The sequence below is a fragment of the Odocoileus virginianus genome, chromosome 32 (genome assembly GCF_023699985.2).
Source record: "Odocoileus virginianus isolate 20LAN1187 ecotype Illinois chromosome 32, Ovbor_1.2, whole genome shotgun sequence".
Taxonomy (NCBI): Eukaryota; Metazoa; Chordata; class Mammalia; order Artiodactyla; family Cervidae; genus Odocoileus; species Odocoileus virginianus.
In genome coordinates this window covers 29,076,302-29,093,211 of record NC_069705.1, presented here as the reverse complement: position 1 = coordinate 29,093,211, position 16,910 = coordinate 29,076,302, and the positions used below count along the sequence as shown (strand labels likewise).

The 16,910-nt window shown below is 47.4% G+C and overlaps 1 protein-coding gene and 1 long non-coding RNA gene across 5 annotated transcripts in view; both read right to left on the bottom strand.

Moving 5' to 3' along the window:
• Positions 1-1,266: 1,266 nt before the first annotated feature.
• On the bottom strand, positions 1,267-1,883 carry LOC110126711 (uncharacterized). The gene is made up of 2 exons (XR_002310519.2): positions 1,597-1,883; positions 1,267-1,403 (listed from the first exon to the last, which is right to left on the bottom strand). It is a non-coding gene; the product is annotated as an uncharacterized lncRNA (long non-coding RNA).
• Positions 1,884-3,163: 1,280 nt separating this feature from the next.
• Positions 3,164-16,910, bottom strand: part of ENPP6 (ectonucleotide pyrophosphatase/phosphodiesterase 6) — a 105,693-nt gene continuing 91,946 nt past the window's right edge. For all 4 annotated transcript variants that reach the window (XM_070460087.1, XM_020876537.2, XM_020876536.2 and 1 more), the window contains exons 7-8: positions 11,827-11,956; positions 3,164-6,961 (exon numbers count right to left, since the gene is read on the bottom strand). In XM_070460087.1, coding sequence (XP_070316188.1) covers positions 6,747-6,961; positions 11,827-11,956 — 345 coding nt within the window. In that variant the 3' untranslated portion in view covers positions 3,164-6,746. The remainder of the gene's footprint in view (positions 6,962-11,826; positions 11,957-16,910) is intronic.

Below are 16,910 nucleotides of genomic sequence, written 5' to 3'. Positions count from 1 at the left end.
TGGTCAGTTTCCGCCCTACACGTCATCATCGCCTTGCTCCCAGCCAGCTGCATCCAGAGACCTGTATAACACCCACGCCAACCGAGAAACACCCCTGGGGTGTGTTCTTAAGGCTCCAACTCTCGTTTTGAACTTTCTTCCCTCCATTTTCGTGTGTGCCAACAGAGCGAGCCATGTACACCACCTGATGCTTACACAACCACAGTCCCGGGGGCTTTCAGGGTATTTAGAAACATCTCGTTAATCTTCAGGGCACTTCTGTAAAGTAAATGACAAATGAAATGGTCTTCATCTGGCAGGAGGAAAACCGAGGCATCTGGTAGTTGATGTGTGAAGAAAACAGGGGTCTTCACCTCCTCCCACCACCCACTCCTCATTTCCCAGCTGCAGAGGTAGGTGGGACTCAGAAGGTGTGGGAGGAAGGGAGCAGGTGTCTGGAACGCCTCCTCTTCCTCCACATGTTAGGACTTGAGCATCCAGGGCTCTGAACCACCTTCCGCTGTCTCTTTCCAGCCATAGGGAAATGACAATGCAGGCTTGTGTTAGCATCTTGTTGAAAAGTCGAATTAAGCATGGTGAAGACAGGACTCATTTATCTTTTCTTCCTTATTCCCATCTGCTGCACTTCCTAGTGTTCATGGCTAAAGAGGGGGCCTGCTGAAATGTTGAAAAAGAAACCCCTGCCCCCTGGATTCCATGTCACACATTAGTCATTTGTCAAATCATGCTACTTTCTACAAAAGATTTCCTGCCTCTGGCTTTTACAACTTATCACTACTGTGAGAAGCTCTGTCCAAATTTAGGTCATTTTATGACCAGAGTGTCCTAAGCTTTTCCATTCCTTCCTTCCTTCTTTCCCTCCTTCCTTCAATAATTCATTCATTTCACCAGGCAGTTATCAACTGTTGTATGGGCAGACTTTGCTGATGCTACAGATGTGGTCTGGTGACTTAAAAAATGAGAAGATACAATCCTAGCATTCTGCTTAGCTAACAGCCTCGTTGGAGAACACTTGACAACAGATTATTACAAGGCAATGTGATTTGCTCTGCAGTAAATGAAAAAAGAAAAAAATGTGAGAGCCCCAAAGCCTTACAGAGAAGGCTCTGAAGGATAAATGAAAGTTTGCTAGACAGAGAGTGGGAAGGAGCGTCCTGGACATGGGACCAAGGTAAGAGAGTTGACAATGGTTCTTCCGGGGCCTCAGCTGAGAAATTTGACATGAAATATCCAAGATGTAGAGGGATGTTAAACCATAGAAATGGATGGGAGGCAGAATTTGGAGTTTAATTCCATAGGAGTGAGAGACAAGGGTGGTTAGCTGATTCCTTCTTCATTGTGTTACTCCTGTTTGCTGTGAAATTCTCTCCTTGCATCGCCCATAGCAACCAGAACATTTCATTCTATAGAAACGAGAATTTGACTCCTCTCAAAAATGGAAGAAATGACACAGGGAACTATATTCAATATCTTATAATAAACCATAATGGAAAAGAATATAAATCTAACCAGAAACTAACAGAACATTGTAAATCAGCTGTACTTCAATAAAAAATAAAATTATTTTTTAAAAATTGGAAGAAATGAAATGACTACCTTGTAAATTCTGTGAGAACAGGAAAGATAGTTTTTCCTCTATGCATCCCCAAAATGTAGTCCAGTACCTGGTGTGAAGGAGGAGCTCAAGAAATCTTTGATGAGCTAGATGGACTACTTCGAAAGCAGTTTGAAAGGTGTATTAATATCCTGTGGTTGCTGAAACAGATGACTAGAAACTGTGTGGCTTAAAAGCACAGAAATGTATCCTCTCACGGATCTGGAAGTGAGAAGTCTGAAATTGAGAAGCCATGCTTCCTCTAAAGGCTCCAGGAGAGGACTGTTACTTGCTTCTTCCAGCTACTGGTATTGTGATGCGTGGGGTTGCATGTGGCTGGTGTAAAGAGTGTCAGCCAGCGGGGCCTGATCTGGTTCAGAGGAGTGTAAGGAAACATTGGCCTGAGTTCTCAGGGAAGGGGCGCTAAGTAGGTGAGGATGGGGTACTAATCAAGGAGGAGAAAGTGACAGGATGGAAATACCCTAAGGCAAAAAGAGCTTATGGAGTGAAGGGGAGAGTGACCCGAGATCAGGTTAAAGGACACACAGGTGCAAGCCCCAGGAAGCCTGCTGCAGGAGTTAAGATTAAGACGGTAGTGGGGTGGTGGGGCAGTCAGTGATGGGTTCGGGCAGGGGAGCGGCATGGTCAGCATTTGAGCAGGACCCTCAAGTGGAAGAGAGGAGAACGAGCCAGAGCCAGCCTCCGGCATCTCAAGAACACCTGTCAGGAAGCTGACGCACAGCGATACGCAGACGTCCTGGCTGGGCTGCTGGTGAGAAGGGGCACGTGGGCTGTTACTGGTTTCTGGGGTGATGCCGTAAGGATGCTCTGGGAGGGACTTCCCTGGTGGTTCACTGTTAAGACTTCATCTTCCAGTGCAGGGAGTGTGGGTTCAATCCCTGGTCAGGGAGTTAAGATCTCAGTGCCTCATGGCCAAAAATACCAAAACATAAAGCAGAAGCAATATTGTAACAAACCAATAATGACTTTAAAAATGATTGACATTAAAAAAAAAAGAGATGCTCTGAGAGAGACTGAGTGTATTTGAGCGGTAACATTGGCTAGAGCCTGGACTCAGACAGCCACAGAGTTCGTGGCTATTCCATTTTCTTGAAATATCCCCAAGAGGCAAATCTGTAGAGATATAGTTTAGAGGTTGCCTGGGGGTGGGTTGGGGGGAAGGGGGGCGGTGAGTGCTAACACGCTCATGGATATGGAGTTTCTTTTGGGGGTGATAAAATGTTCTAGAGTTGATTGTGGAATAGTTGCACAGCTCTGTGACCATACTAATGTCATTAAATTGATACTTTAAAAGGAAGGGTTATAAGGCATGTGAACTGAATCTTGATAAAACTGTCACATTTTTTAAAAAGTAAATATGCTTAGTATATTCAAAATCTAATCTCCTTCCTTCCTTCTACTAATCTGTCAAGTTTATAAGCTTGGGATGGAATATGCTTAGTCCATGAAATGAAGTATAATTATATTGTCACTTGGGTGATAAGAAAAGATTGCAATCCAAAAAGGAAAGATTTGTTCGAATAAGTACAGACAAAGAGAAAGACTATATGCTGTGTAAGCAAGTCTCCTCAGTTTTATTTATTCTTTTTTTGATTCAACACATTTATGGGACATTTACAAAACACGTGAGACACAATACTAGGTGCAATTTTATGATTTCAAAGCAACACATAAGCATATCTTCCATCACACAGACCTGAGACCAAGTTTCCTGTGGTTTATAACTAGGCTGTCAAGCCTACCATCTTTCTTCCTCCTCACAAGTAGCTTACAAGAGCTGACTTTGGTCTATCACCAATTGCTTACAAAGATTAAACACATAATCATATTTGGAAATCTCTTGAAATTTACAGACATGTAAAACACTTTCATAGAAAATTCATAAAAGAGCTGTGTGTCTTGAACAGCAAGTTTGTCTGATAGCACCGTTGAGGATCTTAAACTCATGGGGATTGGATATTGAAAAGCCATTTCATCACCGGGACTTATAGGTCTGTTTTGGTTTTAGAAGGGCGGGAAGCTGACCCAGCTGGGATTAGTAGCCAATGCCAGGCTGATGGCGGCTGAAGACCGGCAGATCATGAAATTGCTGTGGGAGACTCAGGTGTACCAAGGTCAAATCAGAACCCACCACTCGTTAGGGCAAACCTGGACCTTAGATCCATGTGACTTAAAAGTGTTGTCGAAGGCCCCATGCCAGGTCCTCAGAACCTGCATCTCCGGAAGAGGGCCAATGATGCTGGCAATCCCAGAAGGTTTGCAAACTGCTGTCTATGACAGTTCAGATCTGCTGTGGATTTTGAAGAGCCCTTTAAAAGTAAAAAGAGTTGGGACTTTGTAAGTCAGGCCTCTTGGAGGTGAGAAAGAACTCCCTGGGTCTGCTCTAATTGATGCTGAAGGCTTCAGAACGTAGTTGAGTTGGGTTCTGGTGATTCTGCATACAGGAAGGGACAGTAGCCTCTTATCTTATCTTCAACTTAAAGATCACTTCTTTCATCTGTCTTTGGTATTTGCAGGTCACTCCAATGACCTTCCTCCCGGAATTAGCAATGAAGTGGTAAAATAGGAGGAAAGTTGTGTGTATGGTCCTAGCAAATGTTACTCTGATGGAACAAAATGCATTTAGAGAAAGTAGAATTTTCCTTGGGAAAAGAACATAGCTTAGAACAAAAATCAGAAGAAAAAAATTCTAGCTAAACAGTTGAGCCACTAAAACATATGTGTTGCTTTAGGTTTACGGTTTTGCTTCCACTCAGTGTCTGAATTTTCTTATTATTCACCAATATTTATGATTCCAAACGTGTTTTATTCTCATTTTTGTTGCTGTTCAGTTGCTCAGTTGTGTCCGACTCTTCTCAACCCCATGGACTGCAGCATGCTAGGCTTCCCAGTCCTTCACCATCTCCCAGAGTTTGCTCAAACTTAATGTCCATTGAGTCAGTGATGCCATCAAGCCATCTCATTGTCTGTCATCCCCTTCTTCTCCTTCCTTCAATCTTTCCCAGCATCAGGGTCTTTTCTAAAGAGTCGGCTCTTCGTATCAGGTGTGCAAAGTACTGGAGCTTCAAAACGACTTACAGAGTAACTACACCTTGCCAGGCAGATGTCTGAAATTTGATTATGTAACTTGAAGATTTTAAGAATGAGTGACGGGACAAATTGGTAGACCAGAGTGGGAAGGACAAACTCAAGACCGTGTATCTGTTCGTACCCCTCTAGACTTGGATAATCCACTTTTAATTGAATCAGTGGGTTTCTTTTAGGTCTCCTTTCTTCACATGGGAGCACAGTGAGCTCCACCAAATTCATTAGAACACAGTCCTTTACAGAGAAAGATAACTTCAAACAATAGATGTTGTTTCAATAACCACCACAATGTTCCCAAAGCACTAATGGGCTTTCAGACAGATAACAAAGGCTGATTTGCCTTTCCTATTGACTTGATGGTTTGCTAGCGCTTTAAAAACACATTACATAAAACCTTAGAAATCTTTTGTGAAGATAAATGTGCTATTTTTAAGCAGTGATCCTTTGCTCTCATGATTCAAGGTCTAGAGATGGCTCCCAGACTTCTTGAATCAGGGTGAGCGTAGATTTTCATTTTTCAAGGTAAACAGCACACAAGGGGCTTTATTGTCCTGCCGAGACCTGATCTGTTGTCTTTTCTTGATGAAACGTCTCATCTGCAGGTGGGATTCATTTAGCACAAACTCGTTTTTAAGGCAGTGATACATGTCTATGACTCTGATCATACAGAAGTGCAGGTATCCCTTGTTTTGCAACAAGGTCTCCTATAGCAGACTTACAAGACTAAAAACATTTCAGCCAAGGCTCAGAGCCTCTTCTTTGGGGTTTCTTAAAAACCAAGGTCTCTGAGGTGTCACTTTGCCCAAACTGTTACCTCATCAAATGGCTGAGTGGTTAGTGACTGGGATTCAGCTGCATCACGCTAACTCTGTTCCCTGTGCTCCACCATTTTTCTTGGATTCTGGGTCACTCAAGGGTCCACTTTGCTGTGGCTGTTAAAGAAACCTTGCTCTCAGGGACAAGGGTGCATCAGACTTACGCTCAGTACATCACCATTTCAAGCAATGGAGTGAGATTTCTGCAAGTATGTCTACACTGTCATCAGCCAGACATCCCTTTCCCCAACCGTGATGATAGATGATATGTCAAGCGTTGCTGGAGTTTACCGTGGCACTAGTGGTAACAAACCCACGTGCCAGTGCAGAAGGTGTAGGAGACCTGGGTTTCATCCCTGGGTTGGGAAGATTCCCTAGAGTAGGAAATGGCAACCCATTCTAGTATTCTTGCCTGGAGAATCCCATGGACAGAGGAGCCTGGGGGCCCCAGTCCATGGGGTTGCACAGTCAGACATGATTGAAGTGACTGAGCATGCACTCACATTCTATATAGGATCCTCTAAGTCAGCCTTCCCACAGGCAGATGGGCAGACAGGCAATGCAGCTCCTGCCGTGTGTGTGTTCACACCGTGAATACGCTAGGAGAAGGCTCGTAGGAGCCCGTATCTATGGTAAATTCTTCTGCTCCTCAACACAGGGAGAAAATATTGTGCACCCAGACTTTGGGAAGGAACCCATATCTTTCATTTTGTTCTCTGAATTCTGCAGTTCTTAGTGAGTTTGACTGATGGGCGAGCCAAGCCCATTTCTGAGACTTTGTATAAGGTGAAGAAACCCCACGAGCTGGGTCAGAAATAGACAGCAGCTACTGCTTTCACATGAGCCTCCTTTTTGCCCGATGGAAGGAGCTGTGCAGGATGGCTCCCAGGTGTAGACGGACCTCAGACCAGGGCCTACTTTGTGCAAAACAGAGGGGCCAGGACTCCATAGAACACCCACCTGGGGTCACTACAGCGGGAGGCCCTGTTCAGACAATTCATCTGAGTACAAAAAAAAAAAGAAAAAAGAAAGAAAATAACCTATAGTTGAACAAATGAAAAGCTAGAACTTTTCTTACCTCTAGGAAAAACAAAAACAATTCTAAAGAAGTAGGGACTTTTGTGTATGGAATCATTCAAGAATAGATTAATAGTTGTATGGCCTTGCATGAATCAAGGAGGTGGTTAATTCACCCACTGTGCTGAGTGTTGGGGACATGGCACACGCAGCTAGGCCAGCATCACCAGCAGTACCACCAGGACGGTGACCAGTGCAGAGGCGCTGGGCTGGGCACCCAGGGCCGAGCTGGCCGGGTCCTTCAGCATGCACATCACCCGGGACCAGGACCCGTTGTTGGGCAGAGGGGTGATGCCTGTCACTCTGCACATGAGGTTGTAGATATCCACGACTCTGATGGGAGCGGCTCTGAAGTCAGACTTGAAATCTGCAAGAAAAAGGCAAGGAAGCAAGTGGTCAAGGCCACTCCTGGGCTGGGCAGGGCAGAGAGGGGTGGGTCACGCAGTGGAGGGGTTACATTTGGCATTTCAGCAGCTCTAGGACTGGTAGATCCCCCTTGTCCATGGAGCCTGGCCAAGGGACTATAAACCTGGAAGGAGATCTGGAAGTTCTAGGTTGTGAAAGGAAGTCGCTTTTTATGGTTTACAGAGATGTGAATGTGCACTAAGTCGCTTTAGTGTGTCCCGCTCTTTGAGACTGCATGGACTGTAGCCAGACTCCTCTGTCCATGGGATTCTCCAGGCAAGAATACTGGAGTGAGTTGCCATTTTCTTCTCCAGGGGAATCTTCCTAACTCAGGGATTGAACCTGCATCTCTTATGCCTCCTGCATCTGCAGGTGGGATCTTTACCACTTAGCGCCATGTTTCTTTGAAAGACAAATCAGACAGCAAACTGATTTGTGCATAAGTGTGCTTCCATTGTAACAATAGAGCTTTCCCTGAGGACCCAAAGGCCACTTGAAGCTGCTCATTTCTGCAAGCCTCATCTTGCTCAGCTCCTCAAACCCAATTTGGTTGCAGAGGTCTCTACCAGGCACCTATCTAGCAGGGAGTGGTTAGTCTGGGTGCCCCCAGCTCAAGAATATTTCCCATTTTTCTGCCACGTGGAGGTCCCAGGACTGGATGGAACTGGCAGTGTGGCTAGTGCACAAGCCACAGAGATGGTCTTCTAAGTATGTCTGGAAGATCAGTTGAACATTCCTTGGGAGCTTTTCCCTAGCAGATAAAGTAACTTAGCTGTGGGGAAGATAAAGAAGCTGGTATTGGAGTTGGGGACCCGAGTGAAGGCTGGAAGCCATCTCATGAAGGAGAGTGCTTCCACCCAGACACTGCTCTAGACTCTACGTGGACACAGGCCACCAGGGGCAGGGCTGGCTGCTCACAGCATAGCAAGTAAGGGCGCTGAAGGGACCGTCTCTTTCTCCACAGGAGGCAGAAAAGGTGCTGAATGAACATCATTGACTCAGTGGACATGAGTTTGAGCAAACTTTGGGAGACAGTGAAGGACAGGGAAGCCGGGTGAGCTACAGTCCATGGGGTTGCAGAGTCGGACAAGACTAAGTGACCGAACAACAACAAAGAGTGAATAAGAGACTTTAGTGATATTCATAAGCCACTTCACATTTAGGTTCCAAGCCAGTGCTTCCAACAAAATACCCAAAACTATTGAAGTTGAGTTTAGGAGGGACTTTTATCCATCAATAGTGGCTTCCCTGGTGGCTCAGTTGGTAAAGAGTCTGCCTGCAATGTGCGAGAACTGGGTTCGATCCCTGGGTCCAGAAGATCCCGTGGAGAAGGAAATGGCAACCCACTCCAGTATTCTTGCCTGGAGAATTCCATGGACAGAGGAACCTGGTGGGCTACAGTCCATGGGGTCACAAAGAGTTGGACTTGACTGAGTGACTAACTTTTACTTTATCCATCAATAAAGGCCCAGGCATGTGCTCTTTCAGTCCCTCCATAACTTTTTTAAAAGGTAGTTTGGGGGCTGTGAGGACAACTTTCTGACTTAGAAAATAACCTTTATAATTGCTTTGCTGAAACGATCACATATCCTTGATATAAAAAGCAAACATTAATAGCGACAGCGATGTGACCCAGAAGTGTCCACACCAAATGCCGCTCTTACGTTAACCCTGTAATTACAAATACAGGAGCAACAGAGAGAACTCTGCTTAGATCCAGAGCAACATCTCAAGTAATAGGTTTTGCTCATTTTGAGGTATAAAAGTAGAATTCCATATAAAGAGGTTCACAGGCTTTACAGAGCAGCCTGCAGCTACTTACCAGCTGGATAACCTCAGGGGATGGGCACAGAGATACTGCCTAAATCCTAGTTGCAGGCTCATGTCTGTGCTCAATAGATGGGAGCTGTTGACATTAATAGAATAAGTGCCCAGCAGGGGAAATTTCGCATTGAAAATACTTACCCCATAGCTTATGTGAAATGTCCACTTACTTTTAGGGTAGGGAGGGTAAGGATCTGCACTGCCTCAGGGTAAACACTAATTTCAAACAAATCCAGAGTCACCCCGGGAAGGAGAATGTAGCGCCTGGAGTGCCAGCCCTTCTCATATGAAGGAAAACACTACAATTAGCTGCGGATGGTGGTTACGCCTCCCCAGAGAAGAATCAACCGCAGCTGAGGAGTCAGTGGCGAGGTGGTCCCGTGACATGGAAGACCTATCTCCCTGACTTGCTGTGGATGTGAGGTCATCCTGCCACACACATGACGCGGTGGCCGGGTCTTGTCACGAGTGCAGGAGGAGGTCAATAGCAAATCCATGCCAGCCATCCCCAGCCTTTCAGACATCTCTTTCTTTAACATTTGGCAAGAAAAATTGAGGTCAAGCTCTTCTGACCAAAAAAAAAAAGTTAGTGGATGGACTTAGGGATTGTCATACTGAGTGAAGTAAGTCAGGCAGAAAAGGAGAAATATCATATGTGCTTAGTCACTCCACTGTGTCCAGTTCTTTGCGACCTCATGGACTGTAGCCCTCCACGCTCCTCTGTCCATGGGATTCTCCAAGCAAGAATACTGGCGTGGGTCATGCCCTCCTCCAAGGAATCTTCCCGACCCAGGAATCAAACTCGCATCTTCTGCATTGCAGGCAGATTCTTTACCATCTGAGCCCCTAGGCCACCTAGAAATAATGTATGATATCCCTTATAGGTGGAATCTAAAAGGAAACTCTATAAATGAACTTCCTTACAAAACAGAAGGAAGACTTACAGACTTAGGGCAAGGTTAGATTGTTCCAAATAGGAACTGGGATTAACCAGAGAGAGCCTGTCTTCCAGAATGATTTCCCTTTCACTTAGCTGGACCAGACTTCCTGACTTCTAAAGCTGTATCTGGGCAGCCGTAGCAATGCTCAGCATCCTGTATAAGTGAGAATCACCTCCAATTAATCAGGAGGGCAGTACGTTTATCTCAAAGTGCAGCTAGATTGTTATTAAAGACCTCGCTCTTAAATTTTCTTCTGCATAAACAGTCAGTGTGTAGAGCTGTTCAATCTTGCATGAGAAGCGAAGCCAGAAACATGATGGTTTGTGGGAGGCTGTATCTGCCTGGAAACAGTTTTGCAATTAGCCCAGTCCATTTTCATCTGGGGTCATCTTTCTGTCTATAAAAGACTTGGGCTTTTAGTTTTAAAGGAGCGTATGATGGAGGCCTTTGTTAATGGACAAAAAGCTCCCCACTGAATTTCAGCTGTTGCAGCTCTGGGTGCTTGGTTTAAAATTTTGGTTTGAGGCTAGATTCGTTTCTGTTTTAAAATCTGCCCAAGATGCTTACTCATAAACACTCCAGCTGACAACTGTTTTGCATTCATGATCTGATTCCTCTCTTTTGGGGAGTGAGGAGGTGATGCCTTTGAATGAAAGCACCCCTGTCTCATGTTCCTCTGTGTAAAGGCCATGGCCTGGGAAGTCTCCACCCTGATCTAGCGGTTGACCTCACAGCATCCTCAAGGCTCCAATCCTGAACTGAGTTGGCTTCTGAGCTCCGCAGATCTAAGCTGGGGCTTGGCTAACAGGTAGCTGTTACTGGTTGACAGTATCATGCGGGAGTATCCTCTGAGGCCAATGTCGTGAACCCAGCTGTGCCCTAGAAATGCTTGTGGCTACTGGTTCTGTTGCTTACTTAAGGACATGGGGACTTGGATGATGTGTGGACAATGACGTGGGCCCGCGTGTGTTCCCTGGGCTCAGGCTCCCAGAGGCACCTATGGCGGGGGCAGAAGTTGACGCCTTGTAGCTCTCAGCAGGTTTTTCTTGTGGTTGAGAGAGTGACCCGAGGTGGATGGAATGAAGGAGGGCTCACAAGCATCTCTGTCCAGTATGTTGAGAAGGGCAGGGCTCCCAGGTGTGACCTCTAACCTATCACCTGATAGGAAAGCATGGGCTTTTGTGGGCTGAAACATTTTGATCAAAACATCCAGAAAAAGGAACTTGGACTGTGGATATCAGGGTAAGCTTATTATGTTTAATAAGGAGTGTGGACAGCAGGAAGGAAGACGAAGAGCTCGTGATCTGGTCAGCTGACTCTTGATGGTGGCTGACTGCTTTTCACTCTTGTTTTAAAGGGAGTGTACAGGTAGTAGCATGATTGTTAGAGCGTTTGATAAACTTTTCCAAAATGTGAATTTTAAGTGCTGTATTAATTAAAGCAGATGACCAAATGGGCCCCCCTCCGCCCCACCTCTCTTTCAAACCCAGGAAGACATCAGGTCCAAAAGGGCAAAGTCAATTCGCTCTCATCCTAGACACTGCAGAAGTCATTCTGGCTCATCCTCAGAGTCAGTCACAAAACCGTTTCCTAGCCTGCCATGAGCACATCCTAGCTTCTGGTGGGCCCTGGACTGGATGACCCGCATGGGGGTGGCCGCTCTAGGCAGGGAGGAAGTGTGGAAATGTCAGACCCTGTGAAGCGAGCACGTCGACTTTGGGACTTGTGGCTGTCAGCAACCTGGTGCCTGATAAGCTTCCCTGGACATCAGATGACTGTGAAGGGATGTTTTGATGAATTAAGTAAAAAATGAATCACAAACATGTGGAATACATTTTCCTCACTGTGCTTGAGATTTAAAACTTACAGGGAGAAGTATTTGGCCACGTTTGCCAAACCCAAGAAGCATTTGAAAGCAAGCCAGCCAAAGACATTTCGTGGAGACCGGCTGGCTTTGCTCAGCTTTGCTCATAAAGAGGATCCGTAAAGAAATCGATCCAGCCTTTCCGAGCACCGTCAGCCCCTGATGCCTAGGGGAAGGAATGACTAAGATCTTGCCTACCGGGTCCGAAGGCCAGGAAGATGCCCCTCATGGTTCTGAGCTCGTTGTCATATCCATGCCAGCCCCATTGCCAGCCTTCTGCCTTGCGGGTGACGGTGCTGTTCATCCAGAATGGAAGCGACTGTCGATTCTGAAATCAACAAAGCATTGACATCACCCTGTGACCAGGCCAGGGGGTGAGCAAGCATCAGGTTCAAACTACCACCCACCCAGCACAGGGCTTTCCTGCTCAGGGGTCTCAGCCAGCGTCGTCCGACCTTAGCCGGATCACTTCCCACTCCAGGTAGCTCGGACCTTTGGAGGTGGCCCGTTAAATTGCCAAAGAGCCTTAGTTCTGAAGGTCTCTCCTTACACTGGGCTGAACTGTGCCTCATAATCAGTTTCAGAGCCACTAAACATAGCGTGTCAGAGACAGAAGGGATGTGAAAGTGTACCTGTGGTATAATAAAAAATAGAGTTGGCCTTTGTCCCAGGTTCCCTGGCCCAGAGCACCTAAATCCTTGGGATTTCCTGAGTATTGGGGGTGTTTTGTTATTCGTGATGAGTCCTTAGTTCCCATACCTGAGTTTATGCTAATGGGATGGGATGATCTTTGGGCTGAGGGGCTAGATAGCTTCAGGATGGGGGACTGGTCACCAGAAGAAGCAAACGCACAAGGAGAGAATTAGAACTTCCAGCCCTCATCCTCTGATCTCTAAGACTGAGTTCAACCATGTGGGTAATGATTTTGTTACCTGGGTCAACCCAGTGAGACCCCACGTAAACCCCCAGGAACAGCAGGGTCCGGGGGGCATCTGGATTAATGAACAGTGATGGGAGGCTGGTGCACCCGACCTGGGTTCTCTGCACCCCTCGCCACCACACTGTGCCCTGTGCATCTCTTCCATTTGTCTGCCCCTGCGTAGCATCCTTTATAAGAAGATTGCAATCGTAAGTGTGGCGCCTTTCTGAGTTCTGCGATTCATCTCAGTGAATTATCAAAGCCGAAGGCGGGTGGTGAGAACCCTCAGATTTATGGCCAAGTCAGACACAAGTGTGGGCAGCCGGGGGACCTGGGACTTGGGACAAGCATTCAGATGTGTGGGCCATCTTGTGGCACGGAGCCTTTAAAGTATGGGTCTGCTCTAACCTGGGATGGTGTCAGAATTGAATTGAAATGGTAGGACACCCGATTGCTGTGGGAGAAATGTCGCTGGCAAACACAGCGGCTAATGGAATCGCTTCGTTTTTCTAGCGCAGCCTCTGAAGCCCAGAGGCAGCAGGCCTGCACTACCCCAGGGGCCCCTCCCTGGAGGACCACCCCTGTCCTCTTTGTCCAGCTCCACCCGAGGAGTGACTCCAAGCACAGAAGTCCTCCTCCTCTCCATTGAGTTAGCCTTTGAAGATGGCCCCATGTTCCTCTCCTCCACGCCTTGTGGATCTTCATGTCCTTTGACCATTCTTCATTCGGGATGGCTTCCAGACCTGTTGCTGCCCTTCTTTCCTTCAGAACTAAATTTTCCTAGACTATAGTAGCTTACTTGAGAGACATCAAAGCTCACAGGAGGTTTTGCAAATCCCGAGGAGACTAGCCAGCTGGACACAAACCGGGCTCTTCGAGGCGGACTGAGACTTCATTCCTGATAGTCCGTCATCTTCTGGCTCAGCAGGGTTTAATATGACAAGTTTTCCAAATGCAGGAGGTAGAACTGACTGGTCATGATGAATGCGTGGAAGCAGCACAGTTCAAGGACCAGGGATTTACAGGTCAGCTTCCCTGGTAGCTCAGACGATAAAGAATCTGCCTTCAATGCAGGAGACCAGGGTTTGATTCCTGGGTCGGGAAGATCCCCTGGAGAAGGGAATGGCAACCCACTCCAGTATTCTTGCCTGGAGAATCCCATGGACAGAGGAGCCTGGCAGGCTACAGTCCGTGGGGTCGCAGAGACGGACACGACAGAGGGACTAACACTTTTGCAAGACCTGTAACAGCACATGTATGCCGTTTTGTGTGCCGTACGGTTTACCAAGAGCCTCCCCCGACATCCACTGGCGTCAATACCTGCTGCGGATGGTTTTTTTTTTTTTCCCCATTTTGGCACAGAGAGGTTAAGTGACACTCTTAAAGTCACACAACTCTTGGGAGGCAGGGCTGGGCTTGGAAGCCAGGGCATCAGTCTCCTGGTCTTGGTATACTTTCCAGGACCCCACAGCCAGAGGTCACTGCAGGGCTCCTGTAGCCTGTCCCGTGCCTCTTCATTCAGAGTGGCAGCCAGTATGGAGATGAGATTTTGAATAGGATGTGGGTTCAATTCCAGTTTGTTGATTTCCAACTCTGTGATCCTGGGCAAGCTGCATAACTTGTCCAAGCTTCAGCTTCCTTGCTGGATGTTGCAACACCTGCCTCAGAGACTCTGAGGGATAACCTGATTGTGTGCTAAGCCCGACACACAGTAGGTGCTTGATAAACAGCCAGGGGCGGTCGCCAGATGCCACCGGCTGCAGGGTGAGGTGCTCGGGGCTTGTGCAGAAGGGTTGAACCCTCCTTTGCTTATTTAGCTGTCATATCACATTGCATGCTCATCCTGTCTCACCCCATAAATCGCTCCCTGGCATTACTGCTTTCCAAATCGCACTGTTTCATTGACTCTCTGTTTCCTCAATTTTCATCCCTCCTTCTCCAGCTGTAGCTTGTATTTTTCCATGGGAATATATTTATTAACTTATTGCATTTCTGGCTTATACCCTCTTTTGTTCTTTGTGGTCATGCTCACAACACATGCCAGCTTAGCTTCGTTTGCTAATTTCACGTACTGCTCCCCTCCCCACCCCAGTCTACAAGGCAGTGATTCCCGAAGAACTAGGTAGGACATGTCACTAGCGGTGTCACTAATCATGAACCCCATGGGACACACATGTCCCATGGGGGAGGGACAGGTGGAAGGGAGACAAAGACTGCCTAATTTGAAAATTCCAGTCTAACTTCCACATGCAAACATACAGCAATGAGGCATCTCAGCCCTGAAGATGACGGGAGATCTGTATGATTGCAGGTAAAGCCACTGGTATTTTTACTAACATGACAATTTGCTCTGGTGAAACAACTATTCTTGCATTTTTTTTTTTGAAACAACTATGTTTACTCATTTTAAAAAGTAATAACCTGGCTAGTTATGTGAGAGGCTAAGTGACTGAACGGATTACGTGACATAATCAGACTGAGTGGATTACATGATATAATCTAATTACATGACTTAATGAACCTCAAGAAGGCGAGTTAATGAATTTTCCCCTTATCCTTCCTGGTGGCTTTCACTGATTCCCTTGGTCCTGTGTGTCCCGTTCCCCCCCCCCCCCCCCCCCCCACATTATCACACCAGTGCGGGCCCGTGCAGCCGTGTAATGCATACCTCACACGTGCAGCCCTGCTGGTGAGGCGCTCCACACCTACCACGTCCGCAAGCTGGGGGGTCCTCAGGTTACTGGTTGAGGAGCCTCCATCCTTCCTGAACCTTCCGGGTCCAGGGACCTCCACACAGCGCCACCTAGCGACATCCTGGGGAGGTGCCCAGGCCCTCCAGATGAAAGCGTGCGTGCGTGCGTGCGTGCGTGCGTGTGTGCGTGTGTATATGTGAGTTGGGGCAGTGCGGACACAGAGGAGTCCCTGCAAGGCCAGGGGACCTTGCATAGTGACTGGATGTGGGAAGCGCTTGAGAAGGAAGCACCGTGAGGACGCTGGAAGGAGTGAGGCGGTTTCTCTACGAGGTTGTGCCAGTCAGAGGGGCTGACCAACCGCCCTGGTTTGCCTAGGACTGAGGAGTTCCAGGGATGAAAAAAAAAAAAAAAAAAGACAAAAAAAACCCCCAAAAATAGGACTGACCTGGGCAAGCCGGGACAAGTTGGTGCCTCTGTCATGAACACTTTCTTGGCAATTCAAATAAAATCTGTGCTGAGTGTCATTTGTCCAGCACCTTCCGGGACCCCTCCTCTGTACAGGGGTGGATAGCAGTGCCAGGACCCGCCCCCCACTTATGAGCCCCTAAACAGCTCATCGTTTCTAACAGGAAGGACCCAGAAAGAGTTCCCCAGGAGGAACACTGTGAGGAACGGCTGTTACTGTGTTTATAGATGTATGTTCTAGTATTTGGTGCCTGCCTTGTATTTTTGAAGCCTCACTCCGTTACTAGCCCCACCAAACGCCTGCCAGAAGCTTGCTAAACTGGGGAAGCCAGGCGATTACCTGTGAGATGCATGTTTTGGTTTCTAGACTAGACCTTTATCTCATTCATCCTTGGCATTAACAACAGCAAAAAGTAGCCTTCACTCTTTACCCCCCAGATCAGCAAACCAGTTAATGAAGTTTGTTCAGCACTTGCCGGGACCCATCTCTTTGACTCAGCATTTTTGGATTCCTTTCTAGAGCTGAGCTGAGCTGTCGGGGGTAGGGTGGGGGCACAGTCAGAAATGGGGGTGGTGCTGGGAAGGAGGGTCGGGGTGACAGGAGTGATGGAAGGCCGGGGAGAAGCAGAGGGCGGCCTGGACAGTCTGCAGTCACTGCTGTCTGTCTGACTTGCAGTCACTTGCTTTGGTGAACTGTCCGGCATTTACTCACTTCGCATTGTTGCATTTGGAGACTATATTAGCACGTGCTGTTCTCATCGGCTCCTTTCAATTTCCCCTGGGTGCAGATCAGAAAATAGTAGCTAAGCCACAGAGAAAATTATTCCTGAGGAGGCGGGAGGGTCACCAGGTCTGGGAAAACATCTGGACACCAGCTCTCGCCTCACACCCCAAAACGACTTCTCCTCTGACGGCCGAGGAGGTGGAAATCCATCCTCCGGGGGTTCTGTCCCCTGACCACAGACGCTGGTGGGGGCCTTGTCTGCGTGGCCCTGCTCTGCCCGAGTGACCTTCTCTCCTGTCTTTCCCTGGAAACACACTGTCTACACTGCTGGATCCCAAGCCTGGCTGTGCACACAGCACCCTGAGCTTATCTCGAGTCTCACTTTGGGTGTTTGGATTTGCAGGTGGGTTAAAGCGGCGACTCTGGCTATTTAATAGTCATCCCCTGGGTGGCTGGGATGCATCATCCGGTTGATAACCAC